This window comes from Manis javanica, chromosome 15 (genome assembly GCF_040802235.1).
Source record: "Manis javanica isolate MJ-LG chromosome 15, MJ_LKY, whole genome shotgun sequence".
Taxonomy (NCBI): domain Eukaryota; kingdom Metazoa; phylum Chordata; class Mammalia; order Pholidota; family Manidae; genus Manis; species Manis javanica.
In genome coordinates, this window is record NC_133170.1 from 39,167,209 (window position 1) to 39,190,908 (window position 23,700).

A 23,700-nucleotide genomic window follows, 5' to 3' on the forward strand; every position below is an offset into this window, starting at 1 on the left:
AGAGGATATAACAATTATAAATATATATGCACCCAACACAGGAGCACCAGGATATGTGAAACAAATACTAACAGAATTAAAGGAGGAATGAGAATGCAATGTACTCATTTTAGGAGACTTCAACACACCACCCACTCCAAAGGACAGATCCACCAGACAGAAAATAAGTAAGGACACAGAGGCACTGAACAACACATTAGAACAGATGGACCTAAAAGACATCTATAGAACTCTACATCCAAAAGCAACAGGATACACATTTTTCTCAAGTGCACATGGAACATTCTCCAGAATAGACCACATACTAGGCCACAAAAAGAGCCTCAGTAAATTCAAAAAGACTGAAATTCTACCAACCAACTTTTCAGACCACAAAGGTATAAAACTAGAAATAAATTGTACAAATAAAGCAAAACGGGTCACAAACACATGGAGGCTTAACAACATGCTCCTATGTAATCAATGGATTAACGAACAAATTAAAATAGAGATCAAGAAATATATGGAAACAAATGACAGCAACAACACAAAGCCCCAACTTCTGTGGGACAGAGCAAAAGCAGTTTAAGAGGAAAGTATATAGCAATCCAGGCATATTTAAAGAAGGAAGAACAATCCCAAATGAATAGTCTAACGTCACAATTATTGAAATTTGGAAAAGAAGAACAAATGAGGCCTAAAGTCGGCAGAAGGAGGGACATAATAAAGATCAGAAAAGAAATAAATAAAATTGAGAAGAATAAAACAATAGAAAAAAATCAATGAAACCAAGAGCTGGTTCTTTGAGAAAATAAACAAAATAGATAAGCCCCTAGCCAGACTTATTAAGAGAAAAAGAGAATCAACACACATCAACAGAATCAGAAACGAGAACAGAAAAATCACAACGGACCCCACAGAAACAGAAATACAAAGAATTATTACAGAATACTATGATAACCTATATGCTAACAAGCTGGAAAACCTAAAAGAAATGGACAACTTCCTAGAAAAATACAACCTTCCAAGACTGACCAAGGAAGGAACACAAAATCTAGACAAACCAATTACCAGCAAAGAAATTGAAGTGGTAATCAAAAAACTACCCAGGAACAAAACACCTGGACCAGATGGATTTACTTCGGAATTTTATCAGACATACAGAGAAGATATAATACCCATTCTTCTTAAAGTTTTCCAAAAAATAGAAGAGGAGGGAATACTCCCAAACTCATTCTATGAAGCCAACATCACCCTAATATCAAACCAGGTAAAGACCCCACCAAAAAAGAAAATTACAGACCAATATCCCTGATGAATGTAGATGCAAAAACAGTCAACAAAATATTAGCAAACCGAATTAAAAAATACTTCAAAAGGATCATACAACATGACCAAGTGGGATTCACCCCAGGGATGCAAGGATGGTACATTTGAAAATCCATCAACATCATCCACCACATAGAGAAAAAGAAGAACAAAAACCACATGATCATCTCCATAGATGCTGAAAAAGCATTCGACAAAATTCAACATCCATTCATGATAAAAACTCTCAACAAAATGTGCATAGAGAGGAAGTACCTCAACATAATAAAGGCCATATATGATAAACCCACAGCCAACATCATACTGAATAGCAAGAAGGTGAAAGCTTTTCCTCTGAGATCAGGAACAAGACAGGGATGCCCACTCTCCCCACTGTTATGCAACATAGTACTGGAGGTCCTAGCCATGGCAATTAGACAAAACAAAGAAATATAAGGAATCCAGATTGGTAAAGAAGAAGTGAAACTGTCACTATTTGCAGATGACATATTATACATAAAAAAACACTAAAGGCTCCACTCCAAAACTACTAGAACTAATACCAGAATTCAGCAAAGTTGCAGGATATAAAATTAATATACAGAAATCTGTGGCTTTCCTACATACTAACAATGAACTAATAGAGAGAGAAGTCAGGAAAACAATTCTATTCACAATAGCATCAAAAAGAATAAAATACCTAGGAATAAACCTAACCAAGGAAGTGAAAGACCTATACCCTGAAAACTATAAGACACTCTTAAGAGAAATTAAAGAGGACATTACCAAATGGAAACTCATCCCATGCTCCTAGCTATGAAGAATTAATATCATCAAAATGGCCATCCTGCCCAAAGCAATCTACAGATTTGACGCAATCCCCATCAAAATACCAACAGCAATCTTCAGTGAACTGGAACAAGTAGTACAAATATTCATATGGAAACACCAAAGACCCCGAATAGCCAATGTAATCCTGAGAAGGAAGAATAAGGTGGGGGAAGATCTCACTCCCCAACTTCAAGCTCTACTACAAAGCCACAGTAATCAAGACAATTTGGTACTGGCACAAGAATAGACCCACAGACCAGTGGAACAGAATAGAGACTCCAGACATTAACCCAAACATATATGGTCAATTAATATACAATAAAGGAGCCATGGACATACAATGGGGAAATGACAGCCTCTCCAACAGCTGGTGTTGGCAAAACTGGACAGCTACATGTAAGAGAATGAAACTGGATCACTATGCAACCCCATACATAAAAGTAAAGTTGAAATGGATTAAAGACCTCAATGTAAGTCATGAAACCATAAAACTCTTAGAAAAAAACATAGGCAAAAATCTCTTAGACATAAACATGAGCAACTTCTTCATGAACATATCTCCCTGGGCAAGGGAAACAAAAGCAAAAATGTACAAATGGGACTATATCAAGCTGAAAAGCTTCTGTACAGCAAAGAACACCATCAATAGAATAAAAAGGTATCCTACAGTATGGGAGAATATATTAATAAATGACAGATCTGATAAAGGGTTGACATCCAAAATATATAAAGAGCTCATGCACCTCAACAAACAAAAAGTGAATAATCCAATTAAAAAATGGGCAGAGGTGCTGAACAGACAGTTCTCCAAAGAAGAAATTCAGATGGCCAACAGACACATGAAAAAATGCTCCACATCACTAGTCATCAGAAAAATGCATATTAAAACCACGATGAGATATCACCTCACACCAGTAAGGATGGCCACCATCCAAAAGATAAACAACAACAAATGTTGGCAAGGTTGTGGAGAAAGGAGAACCCTCCTACATTGCTGGTGGGAATGTAAATTAGTTCGACCATTGTGGAAAGCAGTATGGAGGTTCCTCAAAAAGCTCAAAATAGAAATACCATTTGACACAGGAATTCCAGTCCTAGGAATTTACCCTAAGAATGCAGCAGCCCAGTTTGAAAAAGACAGATGCACCCCTGTGTTTATCGCAGCACTATTTACAATAGCCAAGAAATGGAAGCAACCTAAGTGTCCATCAGGAGATGAATGGATAAAGAAGATGTGGTACATATACGCAATGGAATATTATTCAGCCATAAGAAGAAAACAAATCCTACCATTTGCAACAACATAGATGGAGCTAGAGGGTATTATGCTCAGTGAAATAAGCCAGGCAGAGAAAGACAAGTACCAAATGATTTCACTCGCATGTGGAGTATAAGAACAAAGAAAAAACTGAAGGAACAAAATAGCAGCAGAATCACAGAACCCAAGAATGGACTAACAATTACCAAAGGGAAAGGGCCTGCGGAGGATGGGTGGGAAGGGAGGGATAAGGGGGGGAAAAGGAAAGGGGGCATCACGATTAGCATGTATAATGTCGGGGGGGGCACAGGGAGGGCTGTGCAACATAGAGAAGTGGTGATTCTACAGCATCTTACTACGCTGATGGACAGTGATTGTAATAGGGTTTGTGGCAGGGACTTGGTGAAGGGGGGAGTCTAGTAAACATAATGTTCCTCATGTAACTATAGATTAATGATACCAAAAAAAAAACTATAAAAACAAAACAAAAACAGAAAACAGTAACAGAAATGAAACTTTTAATAGGATCATCAACAGGAACACTGAATGCCTAAGAAGGAATCAATGAACTTGAAGACGGGACACTAGAAATTACACAAATTGAAAAAGCACTGAGATAAAAGCTAAAAAACAAAGGCATCAAAGAGCTGTGACACAATAGCAAATGTCTATCATACATGTAATGGGAATCCCAGGAGAAGAGAGAACATAGCTGAAGAAATAATGACCAAAATTTCCCCAGATTAATTAGGAAACATAATAACTAAAAATACAAAAAGAATATATGTGTTTATAGAATTCCTAAACAAATCATAAAACTTTAGCACCTCAAAAGAAAAAGATTAATTTGACATGACCTAAATTGTATAAAACAATGTTAAACTAGAATGTTTGTGACAAGTATGACAGAATATCCAGAATGTATCCTAAAAATAAAATAGCAGAAAAATGGGTAAAAGTCATAAAGAGACAATTCATACAATAAACTCCATGTGAATGGGGTTTCATCTGTTTTGTTCACTACTTAGTCCCAGAAAAGTACTGTTCAGAACAGTAATTGGCACACATAGGCTCTTGATAAATATGTAGATAGAATAAAGGAACTCACAAGCAGAAGAAAAACTAATGCTTATTTACACGTTACAAAGTCTTCAACCTCACTGGTTATAAGGAATAAACAAAACAGGAAGGCATTTTTTGCCCTTAAGATTAGGAGATATAATAAAATATAAAATGTTAAGGGCATAGAGAAAAAGCATCTTTGTATTAGTGGTGAAATAATAAATTGGTAACATTTTCTGAAAGGACACTTGGCATTATCAAATTTAAGTGTCCATGCTCTTTCTCTAAGGAATTCTATTTCATCCATTATCCACCATAGAGAAACACATCTGTTTACGTGTACACGTGTTCTGGGGATCATGTGTATAATGCTGATTACATTAACCCTACTTGTAAGAGCAAAAACTTAGAAACAATTTAAATAAATATCAACAGGGTAATTGTTAAAGTATGACATATACAATAGGTAATTAAAACATATTAGACCTATATGTGCTAAATAGAGTGTGAAGAAAACAAGTTATAGTGATTCTGTTCTTTAAAAAAAGTCTAGTGGATGCAACAACTGTGAAAAGTTGATGGAAACTAGGTATTTGCATGTTGCCAAAGTATCCCCCATATATACATTAATGGCAAAGGGAAACATCTGTACAACAGAGAAATAAGGTAGTTACTACCTTAACCCAGTGATAGAACTAGCTGCACTCAAATATTATTACCAGACATTATTGCCCTCTGACACGATGCAACATGAAAAGATGCATCACCTATTAAAGTATTTTTGCCAAAAATCTTTTACCTGATTTAAAGCTAACTTCTAGTTTACAGGAATATGAGGTATAGAGGAACAGTTAAACAATGATACAAAGAAACAATCAGGCCAATTTGGAATGTGGGGCCTCATTACAGAAAATGATTTGCTCTCCAAAAACCCTAAGTTAGTGGGGAAAAAGGTCAAAGGAAGGGCAGGGATGTTTTATGCTAAGGAGATTTAAGGTAGCATAATGATGTGTAAGACATAGTACTTGATTAAACAGCTATAAGAGACACCTGGGACTGTCTGGCGACATCTAAATCTGGACTGACTACTAACAACATTAGGAAATTATAGTTATTTTTGTTAAGTTATGGTAAGTGTATTGTGGTCATGTAGTAAAGTATTTTTTTGAAGACATATGCAGACATATTTAGTAGTGGAGTGTCTTTATATCTGCAATTTACTTTGAAACAGTTCAGAAAAAAAAAGTTTATAAAGCAAATGTAACAAAATATTGGCAATCATTAAATCTGGGTGTAAGTATATGGGTGTTTTGTTATTTCTACTTTTCTGAATAAAGCTGTATGTCTATGTATGTACTATATTTGTATATAAGCAGGAAAACTACATTCATGGTGATCACAGCTGGTTAGCTTCTGGAATTTGGTAAATGAGTACAGAAGGCAAGTCTAAAAACAGGAACAGAAAAGAACATATGGATAGTGTACCAACCTTGACATATTCAACAGCTCTTGGAGAAAAATCACAGGCATAAGCAAAAATATTCAGGTCTTCTTCTAAAAGCGGGAATAAACAGTTCCCAACCCCACAACCAGCTTCAAGCATAGTCAATTTTTGATCTTCAAACTGAGGAAATAAAACCCAAAGTTACAGTATATTTGCATCATAGAGAAACAAACCAAACTAAAAAAGTCCAGAACACAAAAGACAAGGTCCCTGGCCCTATGGAGCAGACAGTGAGTGAACTAATAATCAAAAGCTAATACTACTACCTCATTTGTTGTCCAACATCGGGCAATTTGGTGTGGAGAAAACACAGCGTAAGGGCTAACAGGCTCTGGAGCAAAAGTCCCTGGACCCAAATCTAGACTCCTCCTCTCACCCCTGTATTTCATCATTGGGCAAATCACTTAAACAGCTTTGTGACTCAATTTTATCGGCAAGTGAGGATGAGACTGATATCTACTTCAGTGTCATTACAAGGCTTATATTACAGAACACATGTAAACTTCTAGAAAAGGCCGATGGTAAAGTATTCATCATTATTATGACCTGAATCACTCAGTACAAGTTTAATATTTACAACTTTCAGATTAGCTTTAAAGAAATGGAAAATGCCCAGTAAAGTTCTCTCTCCACAGGTTATTATACAACCCAGGAACTGCTAAAACTACTTGAGACCAAACAGTTTCTAAGGTACAAAGCATTCTGGTAGACTTCATAAATTCTCTACCTCCCACTCCCCATTGGGATGCAATAAACACCTCTCTTCTACACATTTTAAATGAAAAACAGCTCAAATAAGGTGTAATATTATTTTACCTCCCTACATGATCTGAGCTCTTCAAACTCTCTGGTGGTCCAGTGTCTGTCTTTGAAGAAATTAATACTATTTCTTTTGTAAAAAAGGTCCCAGTTCTTCTGAGCCTCTTGTTCCAGTTTTTGCTGTTTAAAATCAGACACTAAAGTTTGGTCTCTTTTCAATTTCTCCACTTCCTCAGAGCTGAGAATCCTTGCCTGCAGCCCTTTTCTTTGCAAAGCCATCTGACTAAGTTGAAGGTAATATATTTAGCACGGCTGAAGATTCTCCATCCTTGAATAAACCTGAGAAATCCAAGCGGACGTTGCAGACATAGGCAGGATTTTCTCAGATGTGGTTCCTCGGGGTGGGTTCATGACTCAGAGAAAACTGGGTGCTTCACAGGAAAAAGAATGAGATTCTGGTTAGTAGTCCTAAGACAGTTCTTTCACTAAATAGTATTATATGCCAAACAGTTCTTTCGCCAAACAGTATTAAACTCACCAAACGTTTACTATATGCCGACTCTTCACAAAATCCTGCCCACTGTACAGGAGGTCACAAAGAGGGCCAAGCCAGTCCCTGCCTTCGGAGGGTTTACATTCAGTGGCCAGGGATCTCATGCACCGAACTCCAATTCAAATTAGAATAAGCCAACTATTATAAGTCGGTTTAGTTTAGAAAAAGGACACTCCCAAGAGTTCACTGAGGCAACCTGAGAGAAAATACTCGCCAATTTTCGGTGTCCGTGAAAGGGGTGACTTAAAAACAACAGCTGCCCGAACTGGAGGCGAGCTGCCGATTGCTGGACAGCTGTGGGTTCAGTCACCCAAGGACAGAGACTCAGGGTTTCCAGGGAGACGGAGCAGAGCGCGGGCGGCCAGAGTCTAACTGCACGCCCGAGAAGCTGTCTCATGAACCAGAGGGCGGCGCTTTGCAGGAAGGACCTGGCCTCGCATCTTCATCATGGCGCAACCGGGAAGAGCCCCAATGACGCGGCGTGGGGTCCCGAAGAGCCCATCCGTCTCCGGACCTCCGGGATAAACTGGGCCGCCGGGGCCGATAGGGCCTGCGGAGAGCCGGCCGTACGGGCTCCCGGACCCGCGCTAGCCCGCAGCGTGCCCCGCTAACCGTCACCAGCTCCCAGATTCACCGGGAGGGGCAGGGCGCGGCCATCAAGCAGACACAGACTTCGGACGCAGAACTTGGGAGGCGACGCGGGGCGGCCCTGGCCCTGGAAGTATAGCCCCGAGGCCCTCGAACTGGGGTTCCCCGGGTGGAATCCTTTCCCCATGGCACAGCCCCCGCCACTTCCGCTACGGACACGGAAGTCCCGCCCCGACGCCGGAAGTCCCGAGGCCTTGCTCCCCGAGAACCTTCCCCGACTCCGCCGCGGAGGGTGGGACTGGCTTTCGGCCCCGGGTGGGCTCCTGCTGGGCTGCCTGTGTGCTCCGGAGCGGTGTCTCGGGAGCACTGTTCTCCCGGACGCCGGCCCCGAAAGCTCGGGCCGCCGCCGCGCCAGGGTAGCGCCTGTCCCGGTGCGAGGCCCTTGCGGGGCCATGAACGGGACGGCGAACCCTCTGCTAGACCGCGAGGAACACTGCCTGCGGCTGGGAGAGAGCTTCGAGAAGCGGCCGCGGGCCTCTTTCCACACGATTCGCTGTAAGTCGTAGCTCCCTATGGTCGCCCCCGGCCGCTCCGGCGCCTCTCGCCCTTCTCGGCGCGCTCCGCACTTTCCTCGGCTGTCCTGAGTGCGGGGAAGCCCTGCCGGCGTCGGCTCCCTGCGCCCTTACCCCAGGTCCTCCCGTCGGTTTCTTTTCGCTTACTCCTTCCAAACCAGACCCCTCGTCACTCCCAACTTCTGCCTCGCGGTCCCAAACCTCTTCCGAAAGGCGTCGGGACCTTCCTCTTGCTCTCCCCGGCCCTACCTAGCCCTTCCCAGGCCGCCCCTACACTCTTTTATTACCGAAAGGCTGCGACCCCACATCAGAATCCAGTTGTCCCCCTAACCCAACCCCGCCCCTTTCTGTTCACCCCACCAGGGTTCTCCACACTTAAAGGACTCCTCCCTTTGCTCCTGAACCTCCTCTACTCCCTCCTGTTCATTCTCTTCTTCCCTGTTTTCCTTGTCGTCCGTCTTTGTTCTCGTCACCCTAACACTGCGCGTCATCCCCAGAGAATCCGCATCCTCCTCATTTAACTGATGTCTTTTGAGGTCACCTATACTATCCTGACTCTAATTCAGGACCAAGTTCCTTGTGGGTGAGTAGTAAAATTAGAATTTGTGAGCCTGGAATAAGTTAAAGCTTGATCTATGTTTGGAAGCAGAACAGGCCTAAAGAATGTTGAAATAGTCATTATGCTGACCTTCTTTTTCTGCATGATTACAGACTCTGTTAAGGGAGGGCACTTCCACTGGGTAAAGATTTGGATATTAGGAATGGCTGACTGAGCATCCATGCCTCTGGTTTCACAAGCAAGCTCCTGGTTTTCCGTCTTAGTAGTGCTAATGCTGGTTAAGACTTGTTTTTGTCAGAGGAGCTAATAGATGTGACTCAACACATTAGAGGAGGGCGTGATAGATAATGAAGTTCCATCTTTCTGTGGTCACTTGCTTTGCCATTACTATACTTACTTCTACTGACAGCAGATCAGCTGTTTTAGAGGGAGGATTCTGGTCGGGAATGTGATAGAAGCATCATTTCCTGAGCAGTTTACTAAGTTGATATTTTAGTAGAGTGAAAGACAATATGGGACTTAAGTTGAGACACTTCACATATGCACCTGACTTGCAGTTTGAGGCAGGTGTGTGTTAAAATGGAATAGGATGACAATTCATGTTATCCTACAACTGCAGTTCAGAAACATCGGCAAAATTAACTTTTGGAGATACAGTTCAGCCATCTGCTCCCAATACCTACAGGAGTATCTTTGTTAAACTCGAACTTGAGTGTGGCAAATCTTACTTCTGACAGTTCCTATGCAAAATAAAATCAGCTTACATGATGCCATGGCCTTTCATATTTCATATAGGGCTTTATAATCACAGAATCTTTTTAAAATGCTCTGTTGCTTTTGATCCTCACAACAACCCTAATAAAACACCTCACTGGGGATAAGGCATTAATTTTCATCTGTCACTTGTGTATAGGGAATATCTTTGCTTAATAAAATGGTATATAAATTCTTGCTTTTTTTTTTTCCTTCAAAATAATCCAGTGAGAATGGGAGGAAAAGTATGTGGAGGCATAGATGTAACAAGAGTGTCCCTGATTTGGTAATCATTGAAGCTGGGTAATGGTACACAGCAAATTGTACTGTTCTCTCTGCTTTTGTACTTGTGACATTTTCCACTGAAATAGTTTTTCAGAAATTCTGAATTATTTGTATTTTCCATTTAGATGAGTAATTTAAAAAATTAATTCTTAAGTGAAAATGCCCATGAAGCTCTTAGTATAAGTAAGCTAGTAGAGTAATGCTTTTTTTCCTTTTCCCTTAGATGACTTTAAGCCAGCATCTATAGACACTTCTTGTGAAGGAGAGCTTCAGGTTGGCAAAGGAGATGAAGTCACAATTACACTGCCACATATCCCTGTAAGTTCATTCCATTGTTTTTAATGTGGAATCACAGTGAGTCCTTATATTCTGTTACTGCAATTTGAATTTCCTACTCTTTAAGATTTTCTAGATTTTGAAAGTGCCAACTAAGGAAAAGAGGAATTTTGGGGGTGTAATGGAATTCATGCTCCCCAGGTGCTTGAGTTAAAATGATTTAAATTGCCATTTTTCCAAACTCTTTTTCCCCAGCCTTGCTACAAAGTAGACAGCAGAGAGTCTGGACACCTAGACCTTCTTTTAGGCAGTTCCAACTAGAAAAGCCCTAGGTGCCATACTGATACGGCACCAGCAGTTTAGAAGTGTGGGGCTGCTAAGCCACGAGTTACGGCAGTCAGGAGCAGGCTGACGGCTTTCAGATATCTGGCAAAGGATGAAGTGAAGGTTGATCATTTCAGAGCACTCAGGTAACTTAGCTGAACCTAGTTAAAAGCTAAATTGAGAACCCTTGTGGAGAAAGACTTTTCTTAAAGCATTGCCCAAGGTAGCACTCTGATCCCAAAGCCTGAAGAATCAGATAAAATACTCTTAAAAACGTGTCATTGAATGTTACAGCCTTGTCCTGGAATAAGTTCTTGGTAACAAGAGAATGAATGAAAGGCTCTGGACAAGGAAACATGGGAAGCTTTGTGCTGAGAAAAAAATTACTTGTCTGTCAGTTCAAATTGCTGTTTCATTACTTAAGGTCTCTGGCAGGTTACATCATCTCCCTTCAGACCTGAGTTTCCCAAATGCAAAAAGAAGGGATTATGTTAATGGTCCCTTAGGGCCCTTCTAGATCTGAATTTTTGCTACATAAATAAGTGGTCAAGGAGCCAAGCAGTTTTTGAAGGATTAAATCCTATATTTGGCAAATATTAATTGAGCACCTACTGTGTGCTTGTGCGCTGGCCCATTCTGGGCATTGAGTATAGGATCTTGAACAAAACAAGCACATTTACTGCCCTTGTGGAGCTTGCGATCTGGAGTTCAGATAAATACAAGAAGAAAGCATAGCATTTATTTTAGAAAATCTGGGAGGGCTTCCCTAAGGAAGTGACCTCTGAGCAGAACTGAAGGTTGAAGAAAGAGAGGGAGGAGCAGGATCTAGCAGGCAGTAACCTTGTTGAACGCCTTTAAGAAAGAGCTTAAGGATCTAGAGATACTCTGGAGCCTGCAGAGCCCAGGGGTGAGTGGTTTAGGGTGAAACTGAAGGCCCTAATGGCTGGTTTAAAGATTTTGTTCTATGGTCTCAGAGCAGTGGGATGCCAATTGCAGAGTGTAGTTGGATGAGTGGCATAATGTGCTTACTCTGAGCTAAGCAGAATAATGAACCACCCTTAGAGAATGCTCTGTTGGTTATTTTGCATGAGGGAAGCTCTATAAAAGTCCCCAATTACAAGGAAATACAGAGATCAGTCATTAGTTTTACTTCTCATAGTGAAAGTTCTACTTAGTCTAATACCAAGTAATGGCTAATTTATTTTTCTCAGTTCACATGTTACCATTATTGGTAATGTTTCCTGAATCCCTGGGAAAATGTATAGCAATCTAAAAAACTCATATCACCTTTCTTGATTACTTAGAACCAGTTGCACAGTCATGAGTTCTTGCTGTATTATTATTATTTCCCCTTTCTTTTTGCCAGGGAAGTCAAGTTAAATTAGAAATCATTCTGTTATGAGTAGCTTTGATAAGAGTTGATGAGCTAGTCACCTGTAAATTTGGTTTTCATATTCCTAGTCGGTATGTTTAGTTTGATCATCTTCCACTTCTGTGGCATATAGGGGTCCACACCACCAATGACTGTGTTCAAGGGAAACAAGCGGCCTTACCAGAAAGACTGTGTTCTTATTATTAATCACGACACCGGTGAATATGTCCTGGAAAAACTCAGTAGCAGCATTCAGGTCAAGAAAACAAGGTATGTGAATAACTGGATGCAGATTGATATGATGTTTCCATATCTTGGTATCACCTGTCTTGCCAGTGGGTTTCATCACCAGGCAAGTTCACTATGGATTCAGTGTGACCAAAGAAAATTGACAGCAGAATGCTTTTTGGGGTGAAAGGGTTATACCCAACTTTATTTCCAGGTGGCAGGTCAGTCACTAAAATCCCGTTCACTCAGAGTGAATCTGCATGCAGCAAGCCAGTCTCTCCTCTTGCCCCTGGATGCCTCTGTCCACACAGCCGTCCTCTGGGCCTCTCTACCTCTCTACACAGCTGTCCCCTGGGCCTCTCTGCACAGTCGTCCCGCAGAGCCATCCTCTGGGCCTCTGTCCTTGGCGCTGCCACCACTCCAGCCTCTGCTCTGCTCTCCTGCAGCCTTGCAGCCCTGCCACCGTGTTGCACCCAGAGCACTGGGCAGAGCTCTTTATATAGAGTCAACAGCCATGTAGTGCCCACAGGTATGCAGTGAGCTAGTCAACCACAGCCAGGTAAGAATCCTGGCCACCGGAACTCTCATTTTATCCACATATCTATTCAAATATTTTATACGGAAGTGAGCATCTGGGTACTCAGTGTCCTTGCAATAATCTCAAGAGTAGAATTCTGCCTGCATCTTCTGAGACAAGTCAGTAAAATATCTTTCCATCAAATGCAAAAAGAAATAATGCTTTTAAGACCTAAAACATGGAAGCCATTGGGAGAAGGGGGGGCATCCTTTATAACTAAATCGATTTTTATTAATCTCGTGGATGTTGACAGAGTACCTCCTAAAGGGTAAAGTTTAAATTCACAGGCTTATAATTATGAAAGAATAGCTTTGGCTATATTTTTGAATAGTGAGCATTTAAATATTTAATTTGGCAAACATTTCATGTCTAATATGAAGCCAACTAGATTTTATTTTAGTTAAAATTCATTCTGTAAATAAAAGTAACCCAGTGGTTCTATTCTTACGTTGTGATACAAAATTTATTGTAATAAGTAATTACATTTTAGAATGAGGTTTTTCTGTTTATACTTCCTCAGCCTTTTTCTTCACTCATTCCACAAAAAATAAAAGCAGCTACCATTTACTGAGGGGTTACCAAGTGCCAGACTTTACGTCTCTATCTAGTCTTTACAAACAACTTTTAGAAAGGTACTGTTGTTGTACTTTTTAAAAAAAGGGCTCTGCTGGAGATGAGGATTAGTGGGACTGTGACCCAAGTCCTGTGCAGAGGGTAGCTGCGTCCCAGGCAATTCCCTGTAGAGCCCCTGCTCCTTCCTGCCATGGATGTGTCGGTATGAATTGCCTACAGGATCCAGCTGCTGCTGTCGCTCTTTTGATCATTAATTGTGGTTGTGGGCCTTTCTCTTAGCACTCAGTGTCATCTGGGAGCTAGCAGTCTATCACTTGGATGCTTGTTAAAAGTATAGAATTTCAGGACATAGTAAGTCAGAATGTGCTTTTTAATGAGATCCCCAGATGACTGGTGTGCACACCAAAGTTTGAAAACCGCTGGGCTAGTCCATTAACTAAAGAAATTGTTAATAGGTAGGATTTTCTCATTTTAACGGAGAATGCTTTGCTTGGCTGCCGGCAGAAGCTGGTGTGTGACAAGATGAGCCAGCAGTAAAGAGATAATGGGAAAATGTGCAAACTGGCCAGTACTTCAAGAGCCAGTTTTATTTAGTAAGTCATATACATGTGATTATAACTTTATATTGCACACAATTCAAATAGTCATTTTCTACTAGTAAAGTGGTTTCATAAACATGTTGTATCCTACATACTTGTTTTATCTGCTGGCTATACAGTGTGAACTTTTTAGGGCAGCAAGTCTGTTTCATTCATCTGTGTATCTCTGGTGCCAAATGCAATCCTGGAATGTAAGACAGTGGTTGAGTGAGTAGTTCATGTGATAAAATTACAAATATCAGTATTTTAAAGCAGTTTGTAAAGAGCATGGGGTTCTACAGAAAATTCCAGGTACTTGGTCACCTGGACAAGTTTGAAAACCACTGTTTTTGCCTTTCTGGTTTCATGTCTCCTTTCAGAGCTGAGGGGAGCAGCAAAATCCAAGCCCGCATGGAACAGCAGCCACCTCGTCCACCACAGCCGTCCCAGCCCCCCCCACCACCTCCACCGGTGCCATTCAGAGCTCCAACGAAGCCTCCAACTGGACCCAAAACTTCACCTGTAAAAGACAACCTCTCACCTGAACCACAGCTCGATGACATTAAAAGAGGTAAAGAGCATTTTCTGGGGACATGGTAGCAACCTCAGTGGGAGGTTCCTGTTTTTTGTGGCAATCACAGGGCTGCTGGGTGCAAAAGACTGTGTGGTCCCTTTCTGCCACTGAGAGGCTCCTGCAGAGTGCACTGTGCCAGAGGAGACGAGGGTGGGGGCTCCTACCACTAGTCTCATTTGACAAAGGGGAGTCACGAGGACTGACGTGAATTGTGATTACCTTTGCAGCTTTTTGCCCCGAGGCCCAGGATTTAAACAAGTGTGACTGTCATCCAAATGTCTACATAGTGTACTTTTAAGGCTTTGGAAGAAGAAAAATAATCTAAGGCATTGGGGTTAAAAACCATATGTATGGATGTGAGTGTAGTATCAGGTTAGAGGGACATTTAAAACACCATGCCCAGGGCTTTGTAAACACAGAAGTGTATAAATGCAAAAACTTCCTGAGGACCAGTGGAAATGGACACTGACCTAGAAAGACAGAAGTCAGGTCAGCTTTCTTCAAGCAGACCTGAGACAGAAGCTTCCCTTGGCTTTCTCCTCAGACAGTGGGTGGTTTAGTTGTCTAGACTTTTAGGAATTTAGGAGGGGAAGTGTTGCGTGCCCTGTCCTCGCCGGCAAGAACAGCATGCAACAACAGCAGGATTCTTCTGCAGAAAGCTTTATTCTTCAGCTCTTTGTGAAACAAATGAGTTGGGCAGGACCCAGAGGGGAAGGAGAGGCTTGCTTATATAGTTCTCATGCTCTGACCTGGTTGGTGCGGCTCCATATGCCTTATTAGCATAACCATTTGGTGGGTCTCATTGGTCCTTATGCCAAGGCGCAATTAGCATGTAGTTTAGTGGTGTGGGATGATTTGTCATTAGGAAGTTCGGGGCCTTCCGGCTGCCCTGCATGGGGCGCTATTTTCTGAGCACGGCTGCCAACAGGTAAGTGTGTTTCATATTTGTGAACGTCTACAAAACAAAATTAAATCCCTAACAGTAGTAAGCAGGGAAAGATAGAGCATTGTCCTTGGAAGGTTTCCTTTTTCTAACTTACAGAAATGCTTTTAGCATTTGAAATCACTCTCTGCACAGTTTTTAAGCCTTCTGACTTTTTTTTTCCTTCATGGGTAGTGGAATGCTGTCTGTGGAATTTTTCACTTTAGTTGAACAGGAAGTGGACTTTGAGTCATCAGCTATTGTCAGTTATGCCTGAAGGAGCCATAGTTGTTTAAGGCCACATGGTATGTGGGAGAAACATCTGACATCTTCCTTGATGAGTCCTGAGTGTTTTAGCGAAAGTGAAATGGTTAGGAAACATGTTTTTCCTTCCCTCCTTTACATCTGTAAAAATGTGGTACCTAACAGGCATGGCTGTCTGTCCACTGTCTAAGGAGGGCAGCAGGGAAATGTTGTTCCACCATCTTTCTTCAGTCACATGGTTCCTCCTGCAAGCCTCAGTTCATTCGTGGGACATGAAAGCTGGAAAAGACTTTAGAGGTTGTCTGTACCAGCCCTTCATTTTTCTAGTGTCTTGGAATATTGATTAACTTCTCCCTGGGTCTCACTACTGGCTAGAGATAAATCCAAAACAAGCAGTTGGACCTTCCCATTCCTAGTCAAATTTTTTTCCACCTTTTAGCATGATATTTTTCTTTCTTGGTATTTAATCTCCAAATTCATAATCTTTTTTTTTTAAGTAGATGAGGGCAAAATAGACCTTTAACTCATATCTTAAATAGAACACCCATTATCTTCAGACAGTTGGCTTTTTAGTTATATTGTGACCCTAAATAATGTTTCCATCGTCTTCTCTGGAGGCAGTTTTCTTTGCTTGTTGGTTTTGGTTTGGGTCATTTTGTGCATTTGGAAAGAGTTGAGAAGAAGGAGTGTGTCTTGTGTTGTTCTTCACTGCTGTCGGTTTTGCGGGCACACCGCTCACAGGGTCAGCCTACTGCCTGGAGAGCAGTTGCTGTGCTGACCCACGAGTCGTTGCCTTGCAGAGCTGAGGGCTGAAGTCGACATCATTGAGCAGATGAGCAGCAGTGACAGCAGCTCCTCAGGCTCCGAGAGCTCTTCGGGAAGCGATGACGATAGCTCCAGCAGTGGGGGCGAGGACAGTGGCCCTGCATCTCCCCCGCAGTCTTCACACCAGCAGCCCTACAGCAGCAGGCCAGCCGTTGCCAACGGCACCAGCCGGCCACAGGGGAGCAGCCAGCTCATGAACACCCTCAGTAAGTCTGCTTTCCCTTTTCTGGCTGAGAGCACGATGGCATGTCAAGCTGGACGTGCAGCTTCTATTACTCTTACACCAGGATCTATAAACCTGAAGTTATGTAAGGCATAAGAAAAGATCCTGACAGATAACTTGGAGCAGAAAGAAGTAAGTTACCAAGCAGTAAAAGAGGAAAGCACAAAACTGAAATTTGTTCTGTTTCCTTCCCCCCACTGGTACAAAGCAGATTTTATGCGTTCTGGAAAATGCTGATACATGAACTTAGGCTCTTAATTTTTGCATACACCAGCTGTTCGAGGTACTGCCTGCTGCCACACTGCCACCTCCAGGTCTTTTTACAGTCCCAAGAAGCCAGTGCCTCCGGATGTGTTCAGACAACCCACAGACTTGGGAACCAAGGCCATCAGGATATGTTTGGAGACCAACTAGGCTTTTGTAAGAGGGAAAGGAGCAGACGTAATGTCTTGTCCACTTTCAAGGCAGTTGATGTTAAAACAGAGGGAAACAAAAACAAGAAAAAATGTGTTTATTTTGGAGGAGGAGAAGAGTACTGGGTCTCTGTGCTCTTGTTTCCCCAGAACCTCGTGAATGCTCTCTCCGGTACAGTTTCCTCTGAGGAGGTTCGAAGGTCTGGGAGCAAGGGTGAGGGAGCTAATCTAGTTAACACTGCTTCTGAGGACCAAAGATAATTCCCAGCCTCAGCACTATAGACAGTTTGGGGCCAGATAAAGCTTTCTTGTGGGGGGGCTGTCCTATGCATTGAGGGATGGTTCAGAGCATCTGCCCACTAGATGCAAGGTGCATCCCCTCTTCTCACCTGGTTATGTCAACCAAAAATGTCTTGACATTGCCAGCTGTCCCCTGGAGGCAAAGTCACCCCCAGTAAAGAAACACTACACTAGGCCTTGCCCTTCTACCTGAGTGAGTTCAACACTGTTACAGTGTCTGTTATCCCATTATATGGGCCCATATTCTGGATACCAGGATATGCTTTGATTCTCTCCTCAAGTTGGCTAGGGATAGGAAGTTTCACATTGGGAGTTTGGTACTCATCGTGGAAAAGTACCAGGCAGCTACTGTGGCTTTAACTCAGTTCATTTGCTCCATCAGTGCTAAATTATTCCTTCCTCCTAGAAAGAACCAAAAATGGCCCAATGGGGGTGACATACCTCCCAATGCTTTAACTACCCTTAAGCTCTCCACAGCTCCAAATCTTCCTGGCTCACAGCCCTGCAAATGACAAGACCTTAAGCTTTGCATACCTTATATATGATAAAGTACTAGAATTAGGTAAGCTAGGATCATCAGCTGGAACCAACTTATCAACCCTAAAATCACACAATTTTATAAATAGCACAAATTTGCTAAGCCCTGATAAAAATACAAAGTAATAACGTTGTTTTCTTGAGTGTTAACCTGTATATCTTCTCCCCTCAGAAAACAAATGTATCAGGCTGAATCTGGATCACATCAATTATATAAGAAATTTAGAAACAGACTATTCATCTCCAGTTACACTAACCTGTTAGACACACATCGTCTTGCTTTGTAAGGGGATCATGCTCAGCTTAGCTAACTGAAGTAACTAGCTATTGCCATGCCCCCATTCTTTCCCTAAGTCTAGAGTAGCAGTTGTCACATTTTTTGGTCGCAGAACTCTTTATTTAAAGTCATGAAAATTATTGAGGACCCCGAAGAGCTTTTGTGTATGTGGCTTATATCTGTCAATATTTGCCATATTAGAAATTAAAACAAGTATTTAAAATACTTAGTAATTCATTTAAAAGAACAATAACCATGTCAGCAAAAATAGTTCTGTGAAAAATTAGCCAAATCAAAAAATACTTATTAAGAAGAGTAATATTGCTCTAAAACTTTGCAGATCTCTTTAATCTGCTTCTGCATTCAATCTGTTTTCATAAATTGTTTGGGCTGAAGTGTATGAAGAAAATCTGGCATGACACAGGTTTATAATTAGAAAAGGAAAGACCCTCCTGAAAGGGTCTCAGGAACCCCAGGGTCCTCAGAACAGAATTTGAGAAGAGCTGGCCAGAAGTCAGATGTTCAGTTTCATTGTAATCCAAGTGGTATCATCTTGGTCCTATTATTCTTACTGTCAGATTGAAATGTTCACTACTTACATTCTTCACTCCTAAAACCTAAATTCGGCACACTAAACCAAAGTTGGAGGCTTTATATAGCTCATTAGTTCAGATTTGAGGTTTAAAGTAATGGAAAGATCCTAGGCAGGGGTTCACCATAGGGGATAAGATTAGCACATTGCTGGTAGAAACAGGATTCAGCTTCCATAACGGGAAGCCCAACTTGGTGTTACTTCAGCTTTTATAAAGCAACTTACTGTGAAGTCTACTAGAGAGTGATTCAGTTATTTGTAAATATTTCTTTGCTACTTATTAACATTTTTAAAGGTAGTCTGGCCTACTCCCCTGTTCTATCCCAGTAAGCAGCAATGCTGTGCTATACAGATAACAAAAATAACATTTCTTTAAAAATGTTGACTAAACCAGTTTTCTCACCAAGCCAAATCAATTTTCCTCCCTAATGAAATTGAATTGGCCCGATTTTACTGTAGTGTGATAGCCAAGGCAGTCAATCAAAGAATTTTGGGGAAGCGGTCCTAAACTGTGTGCTTTGGGTTTGATTCTGTTCTCTCTTTGCAGGAAATGACTTGCAGTTGAGTGAGTCTGGCAGTGACAGTGACGACTAGCACCAGAGCTTTCAAAATCAACTTCTGGGTGCACAAATACGCTGAAAGATTTGGTTCCTTTAGCATGGAGTCCATCGCCAAGAGGAAATATGGATCAGTGACTGTAATAGGAGTTTGAGGCTCTTGAGCTTCCAGATATTCAAGTCTTTAACTTAGTGATGATGGGTGATTTTCTTGTGTGATTCTTGAACAATCTCATGTTTCAAAGTGTAAGTAGATCTATGGAAGAACAGAATTATATTTCTATTTGGTTAACACTGTTAATGAAAAACAGGCAAATATGCCATGGTTGAGGTTACTCAAAAGCCATATATTCGCCAGGCCAGTGATCCAGTTTTAAACCTCAGCAGCCACCAGTTTGGCCAAGTGATTTGCACCAGTGAAATAAAACACAATCTTTGAGGGGTAGTGGAGAGAGGGGAACCTCAAACTGCAGCATAGAAGGATGTTAAAACCACTTTAGCTGTTGACACAAAGTGGTAAGGAAATATTGTCTGGCCTAGCCTGACAAGCCTGTGTAAAAAATGCTTCAAGATGGAGTCCTAGAGTATCAGCTGGGTGGGACAGTGGAGTTCTGCTAGTTCAATCTCCACGTTTATAGATAAGGGAAAGGAAGCACACAGCTGTCTTATGGCCAGTTTCCTGCTCCCCAGCCCAGGCTTTTACCACTGTTCCCTCCTTTGAATCTCATTTGTTAGAATTAGAGGTTCTTACACATGGGCTTAACAGCTGTACATAGCAGCTTTTATTGGATTCCAAAAGAAAATGGGTACTTATAGCTTACATTCAGTCCCTGACGTCCCTGAATGCATGCACCTGGGTAAGCAGATGACACCAGCAGCTGCACATGATTCAGTTAACTTGGGGCGCTTCATTCCGCATAGATCCATACTATGTGTTATCCACTCGGTGGATTGTAGTAGGGGGAGGCAGGAATGGAAGGAGAGGTCTAGTGAAAAAACCTTTCTGAACCAGCCGCAGGTTTCCAAAAACCAGAATCTAGAGAGGAGTTCTGCAATATGAAATGAACACATTCTTTGATAAGGTATTTCTGTTCATTCTTTTGTACCACTGTTTCTGTCTGACTCCCACACTGATCTGTATTTTTATAAACAACTAGAAGAAAGTCACAAAGCCTTCTGCAGTGTAGTTTCCAAATGAATCTGTTGTAGGAAACTGGTCACTAGTAAATGTTCCATATTGAGTGAATGTGTGGTAGATCATCCCATAATTAGTATGGAGTAGCCCATTCTTGTAACTTGAATGAGTATGTCCTGAGAAATTGCCATCTACTTGCTTCATTGGGTATCAAGAACATTAAGAATGATTTTCCCTTGGGTCCACCCACTCGGATGGCTTCTCCCTCCCCAGCTGATAGATGGTAGCAGTCTGGACCCGGAAAGGAATTAGGTGATCCATGGTGGGGGCTTTGGCTAGAGTATTATGCCTTATAGAGCCACGTGTTTCATTCCCACACTGACCCCAGTGAGCTGGAGGCATGGGCCAGGAGCTGTCCAGCAGCATGCTCCCATCACTCTGCCAGGTGTAGGGAATGGTACACACCCTGCCGTGGGTTCCAGCCATTGTGAGGTTTTGTAGATTTAATGGCAGGTAAGAACTTCATTGAAATGAGTTGATAATTGCTTTTTAATTCCTTGGTAGTGACAGCTCAGGGAAGGTAAAGGCATGATTGGGAAACTTGAATTGTTACTGAAGGTGGGAATTATTTCACTGCTCTTGCTCAAGTCGGGGCAGGTTCTAGGAACTTGAACTAAAAATATCTATTTAAACCTCTCCTTCCTTTTTTTTTCTCCCCAAGTCTTTGTTTATATAGACAGAACTGTGGCTTTGGGCGTGTTTTTTGCATAGGAAATGCTTGCATGTAGCGCTGGGTTTGGCTTCAGGCCCTCCCCTGTCTTCATCCTACCCAACACTGCACGGTTGTCCTCTAGCACAGCTCTCATTTGGTACTGTGCACAAAGCCTTGGGGGTTCTTTCCATCATCTTCCAGCTTTACCCACCGCAGTAAGGAATCTTCTTTTCTTGGTGATCAAGAATTTGGCCTCACAGAGTACTTGCCCTCAGCACCCCTGACCAGCCATCTCTCTGCCCCCTTCCCCTGCCAAGCCACATCCTTGAGGTGCTGTCCTTGTGGATTCTTCCTCTCTTCAGCCCAGTGGAGTGCTCTGTGCATGTACTGACCTTCCTCTTGCTTGAAGTCTGGTTGGTGTGAGCCTTTGGAAAGCACACTGTTACTCTCATCTCTATTTCCTGGGGTGTCCCCAGGAATAGATCAGATGCTCATGCCTGTGGGACAGAAACAGAGAAAACAGCCAGTAGAGTATGGAGGGTAGACAGAAAACATTCCAGACATTTGGAGACTGCTAAAAACTTTCCAGCTTATATTCATGATTTCAAAATCTCTTACGTGAATTGTTAAAATTGCCTGTTCTTTGCTCTATATAGTGTCTGCCATACTGCAGGTCACTAGACTTAAGCTGGAAGCATCCAAGGAGCCGTAGCAGGCCACAGTGAAGATGTGGTTTGGAAAAGTAATACAGACAAACTAGAGGTTTGTAATGATGCCACTCATTAACCTTTTTTCTATAGCAGAATCATTGTTTTCTATGTGTGTGCTTCAGGGGTGGGAAAACTTGAAAATTCCAAATCCTTACTTCCGTATTTGAGAGGCTAGTTAAGTAAGGTGTGTGTGTGTGTGTGTGTGTGTGTGTGTGTGTGTGTGTGTATGTGTGTGTGTGTGTGTGTGTGGTGGTGTGTGTGTATGTGTGATGTATTTATTACATTATTTTGAAAGAGTAATAGTCTGTTATGTGAACATATGTTAGGTACAACCAAATTGGATATTTACGTTTAGTAAGGATGGGAGAGTTTCTAAAACTCAGGCTTTAACCAGTAGGTTGGAAGACAAGACCAAATGAAGAGTTATGAAATATGTTTTTGTTGCTTCTGTTATTTTTCTCTTGGGTTCATTGTCTTATTCTTTAATGATTTTTAAAATCTTATGCCTAAAAGTTTATTTTGTTTAATTATGAAGTAGACGTGCATGTTTACATTTCTGTGTAAAGTTTTTTTTGGTTTTCTTAAAAGATCATTATATCTAAGTAAAAAATGAAAGTCAGCAATACACTTCATGTCTTTGCGGTTTTTATTTTCTTACTAGAAATCAGTGAGCTAGAGCAGTGAAAAATGTAGGATATCCTTTGTGCTTGAGCCTGTCTAAGTTGATTCCTTTTTAATATGGTGTTTATGACCAATACACCATTAGGGTATGTACCTCAGTTTTAAAAGATGTGAACAACAAAACTAAAGGATTACTTTTAGCAAGCCACATGGCATCTGAGACCATTTTACTTGATCTGGAAAGGCAGGCTTAGTTTGGGGTCTGAGAACCATGCAATCGTTAAACTGAACCTGTAGGCATATTATTGAGGCATTTTAGCTCACCAAATTTCTTCCCCTTGGAATGCCGTTCCTCACACACTCAAATCCATCCCACATACACCTCTGGCTCCCAAGTGACTTGCTGATGGGAAGTGATCTTGCCTTCTGTTTCCGTTCACACCTCTGATACAGCAATGCCATCTGTCTTGTGGTCTTGGCTCCCCTGATAGATTGTAAACTCCTAGTGGGTGGTGACCATATTCCTTTTTAATTCTCTTTGGTCTTTCACCTAATGGGTGCTGAATAAATTTGGATTGAATGCAATTGCATATTGAGATCTAGGCTGAAAGTCCCCCGCTGCTAATTTGGCAGCTAGCTCCCATTTCCCTAGGTGAAAATAGAAGCTAGACTTGAACCAGGATATCGGGGTAAGTGGTGATGCTCATTTATGGTCTAAGGGAGTTTGATCCTCAGTTAACTGTTGCCACTGCAGTGATATGTAACAAACCATCCCAAAACTCAAAGGCTTCAAATAATCATTTATTTTGCTCACAAGTCTGGACTGGCGATTTAGGCTGGGTGTTGCTGGACCATTTTGGTCTTGAAGGTGCCTTCATATGCCTGCAGTTGACAGGTTCAGCTATCTAGGACAGCCTTGGCCAGCACAGCCGGGCCAGCTCAGGTCGGCTCAGTGTCTTACCCCTCTAGCGCCCTAGCCTGGGCATATTGTCATGGCGAAGGCAGAGGCGCTAGAGAGAGGAGACACAACTGCCTTCGTCACAATTCCTAATGCATCCCTGGCCAAAGCAAGTCGCAGGAGGTGGGACAATATACTCCA

At 41.8% G+C, this 23,700-nt stretch overlaps 2 protein-coding genes across 5 annotated transcripts in view; one reads left to right on the plus strand and one right to left on the minus strand.

The window, feature by feature from the left end:
• The window catches only part of METTL6 (methyltransferase 6, tRNA N3-cytidine), a 42,540-nt gene extending 34,639 nt beyond the window's left edge, over window positions 1-7,901 (minus strand). For 3 of the 4 annotated variants that reach the window (XM_017650136.3, XM_036995490.2, XM_036995486.2), the window contains exons 1-3: window positions 7,240-7,901; window positions 6,759-7,132; window positions 5,928-6,062 (exon numbers count right to left, since the gene is read on the minus strand). In XM_017650136.3, the coding sequence (XP_017505625.1) occupies window positions 5,928-6,062; window positions 6,759-6,980 (357 nt within the window). In that variant the 5' untranslated portion in view covers window positions 6,981-7,132; window positions 7,240-7,901. The remainder of the gene's footprint in view (window positions 1-5,927; window positions 6,063-6,758; window positions 7,133-7,239) is intronic. The other variant, XM_073223965.1, reaches the window with a different exon arrangement.
• A 124-nt stretch (window positions 7,902-8,025) lies between these two features.
• EAF1 (ELL associated factor 1) lies at window positions 8,026-22,607 on the plus strand. The gene is made up of 6 exons (XM_073223964.1): window positions 8,026-8,397; window positions 10,235-10,329; window positions 12,117-12,253; window positions 14,320-14,510; window positions 16,500-16,730; window positions 19,414-22,607. The coding sequence occupies exons 1-6, from the start codon at window positions 8,028-8,030 to the stop codon at window positions 19,458-19,460; spliced, it is 1,071 nt and encodes a 356-aa protein (XP_073080065.1). The 5' UTR covers window positions 8,026-8,027; the 3' UTR covers window positions 19,461-22,607.
• The last annotated feature ends 1,093 nt before the right edge of the window (window positions 22,608-23,700 follow it).

Excerpts from the sequence above, each read along its gene's own strand:
- EAF1 (XM_073223964.1), top strand. The coding sequence starts at position 8,028 with ATGGCACAGCCCCCGCCACTTCCGCTACGGACACGGAAGTCCCGCCCC. Across the intron at positions 12,254-14,319 it reads ATTCAGGTCAAGAAAACAAG|AGCTGAGGGGAGCAGCAAAA; the intron begins GTATGTGAATAA and ends GTCTCCTTTCAG. Across the intron at positions 14,511-16,499 it reads GCTCGATGACATTAAAAGAG|AGCTGAGGGCTGAAGTCGAC; the intron begins GTAAAGAGCATT and ends GTTGCCTTGCAG.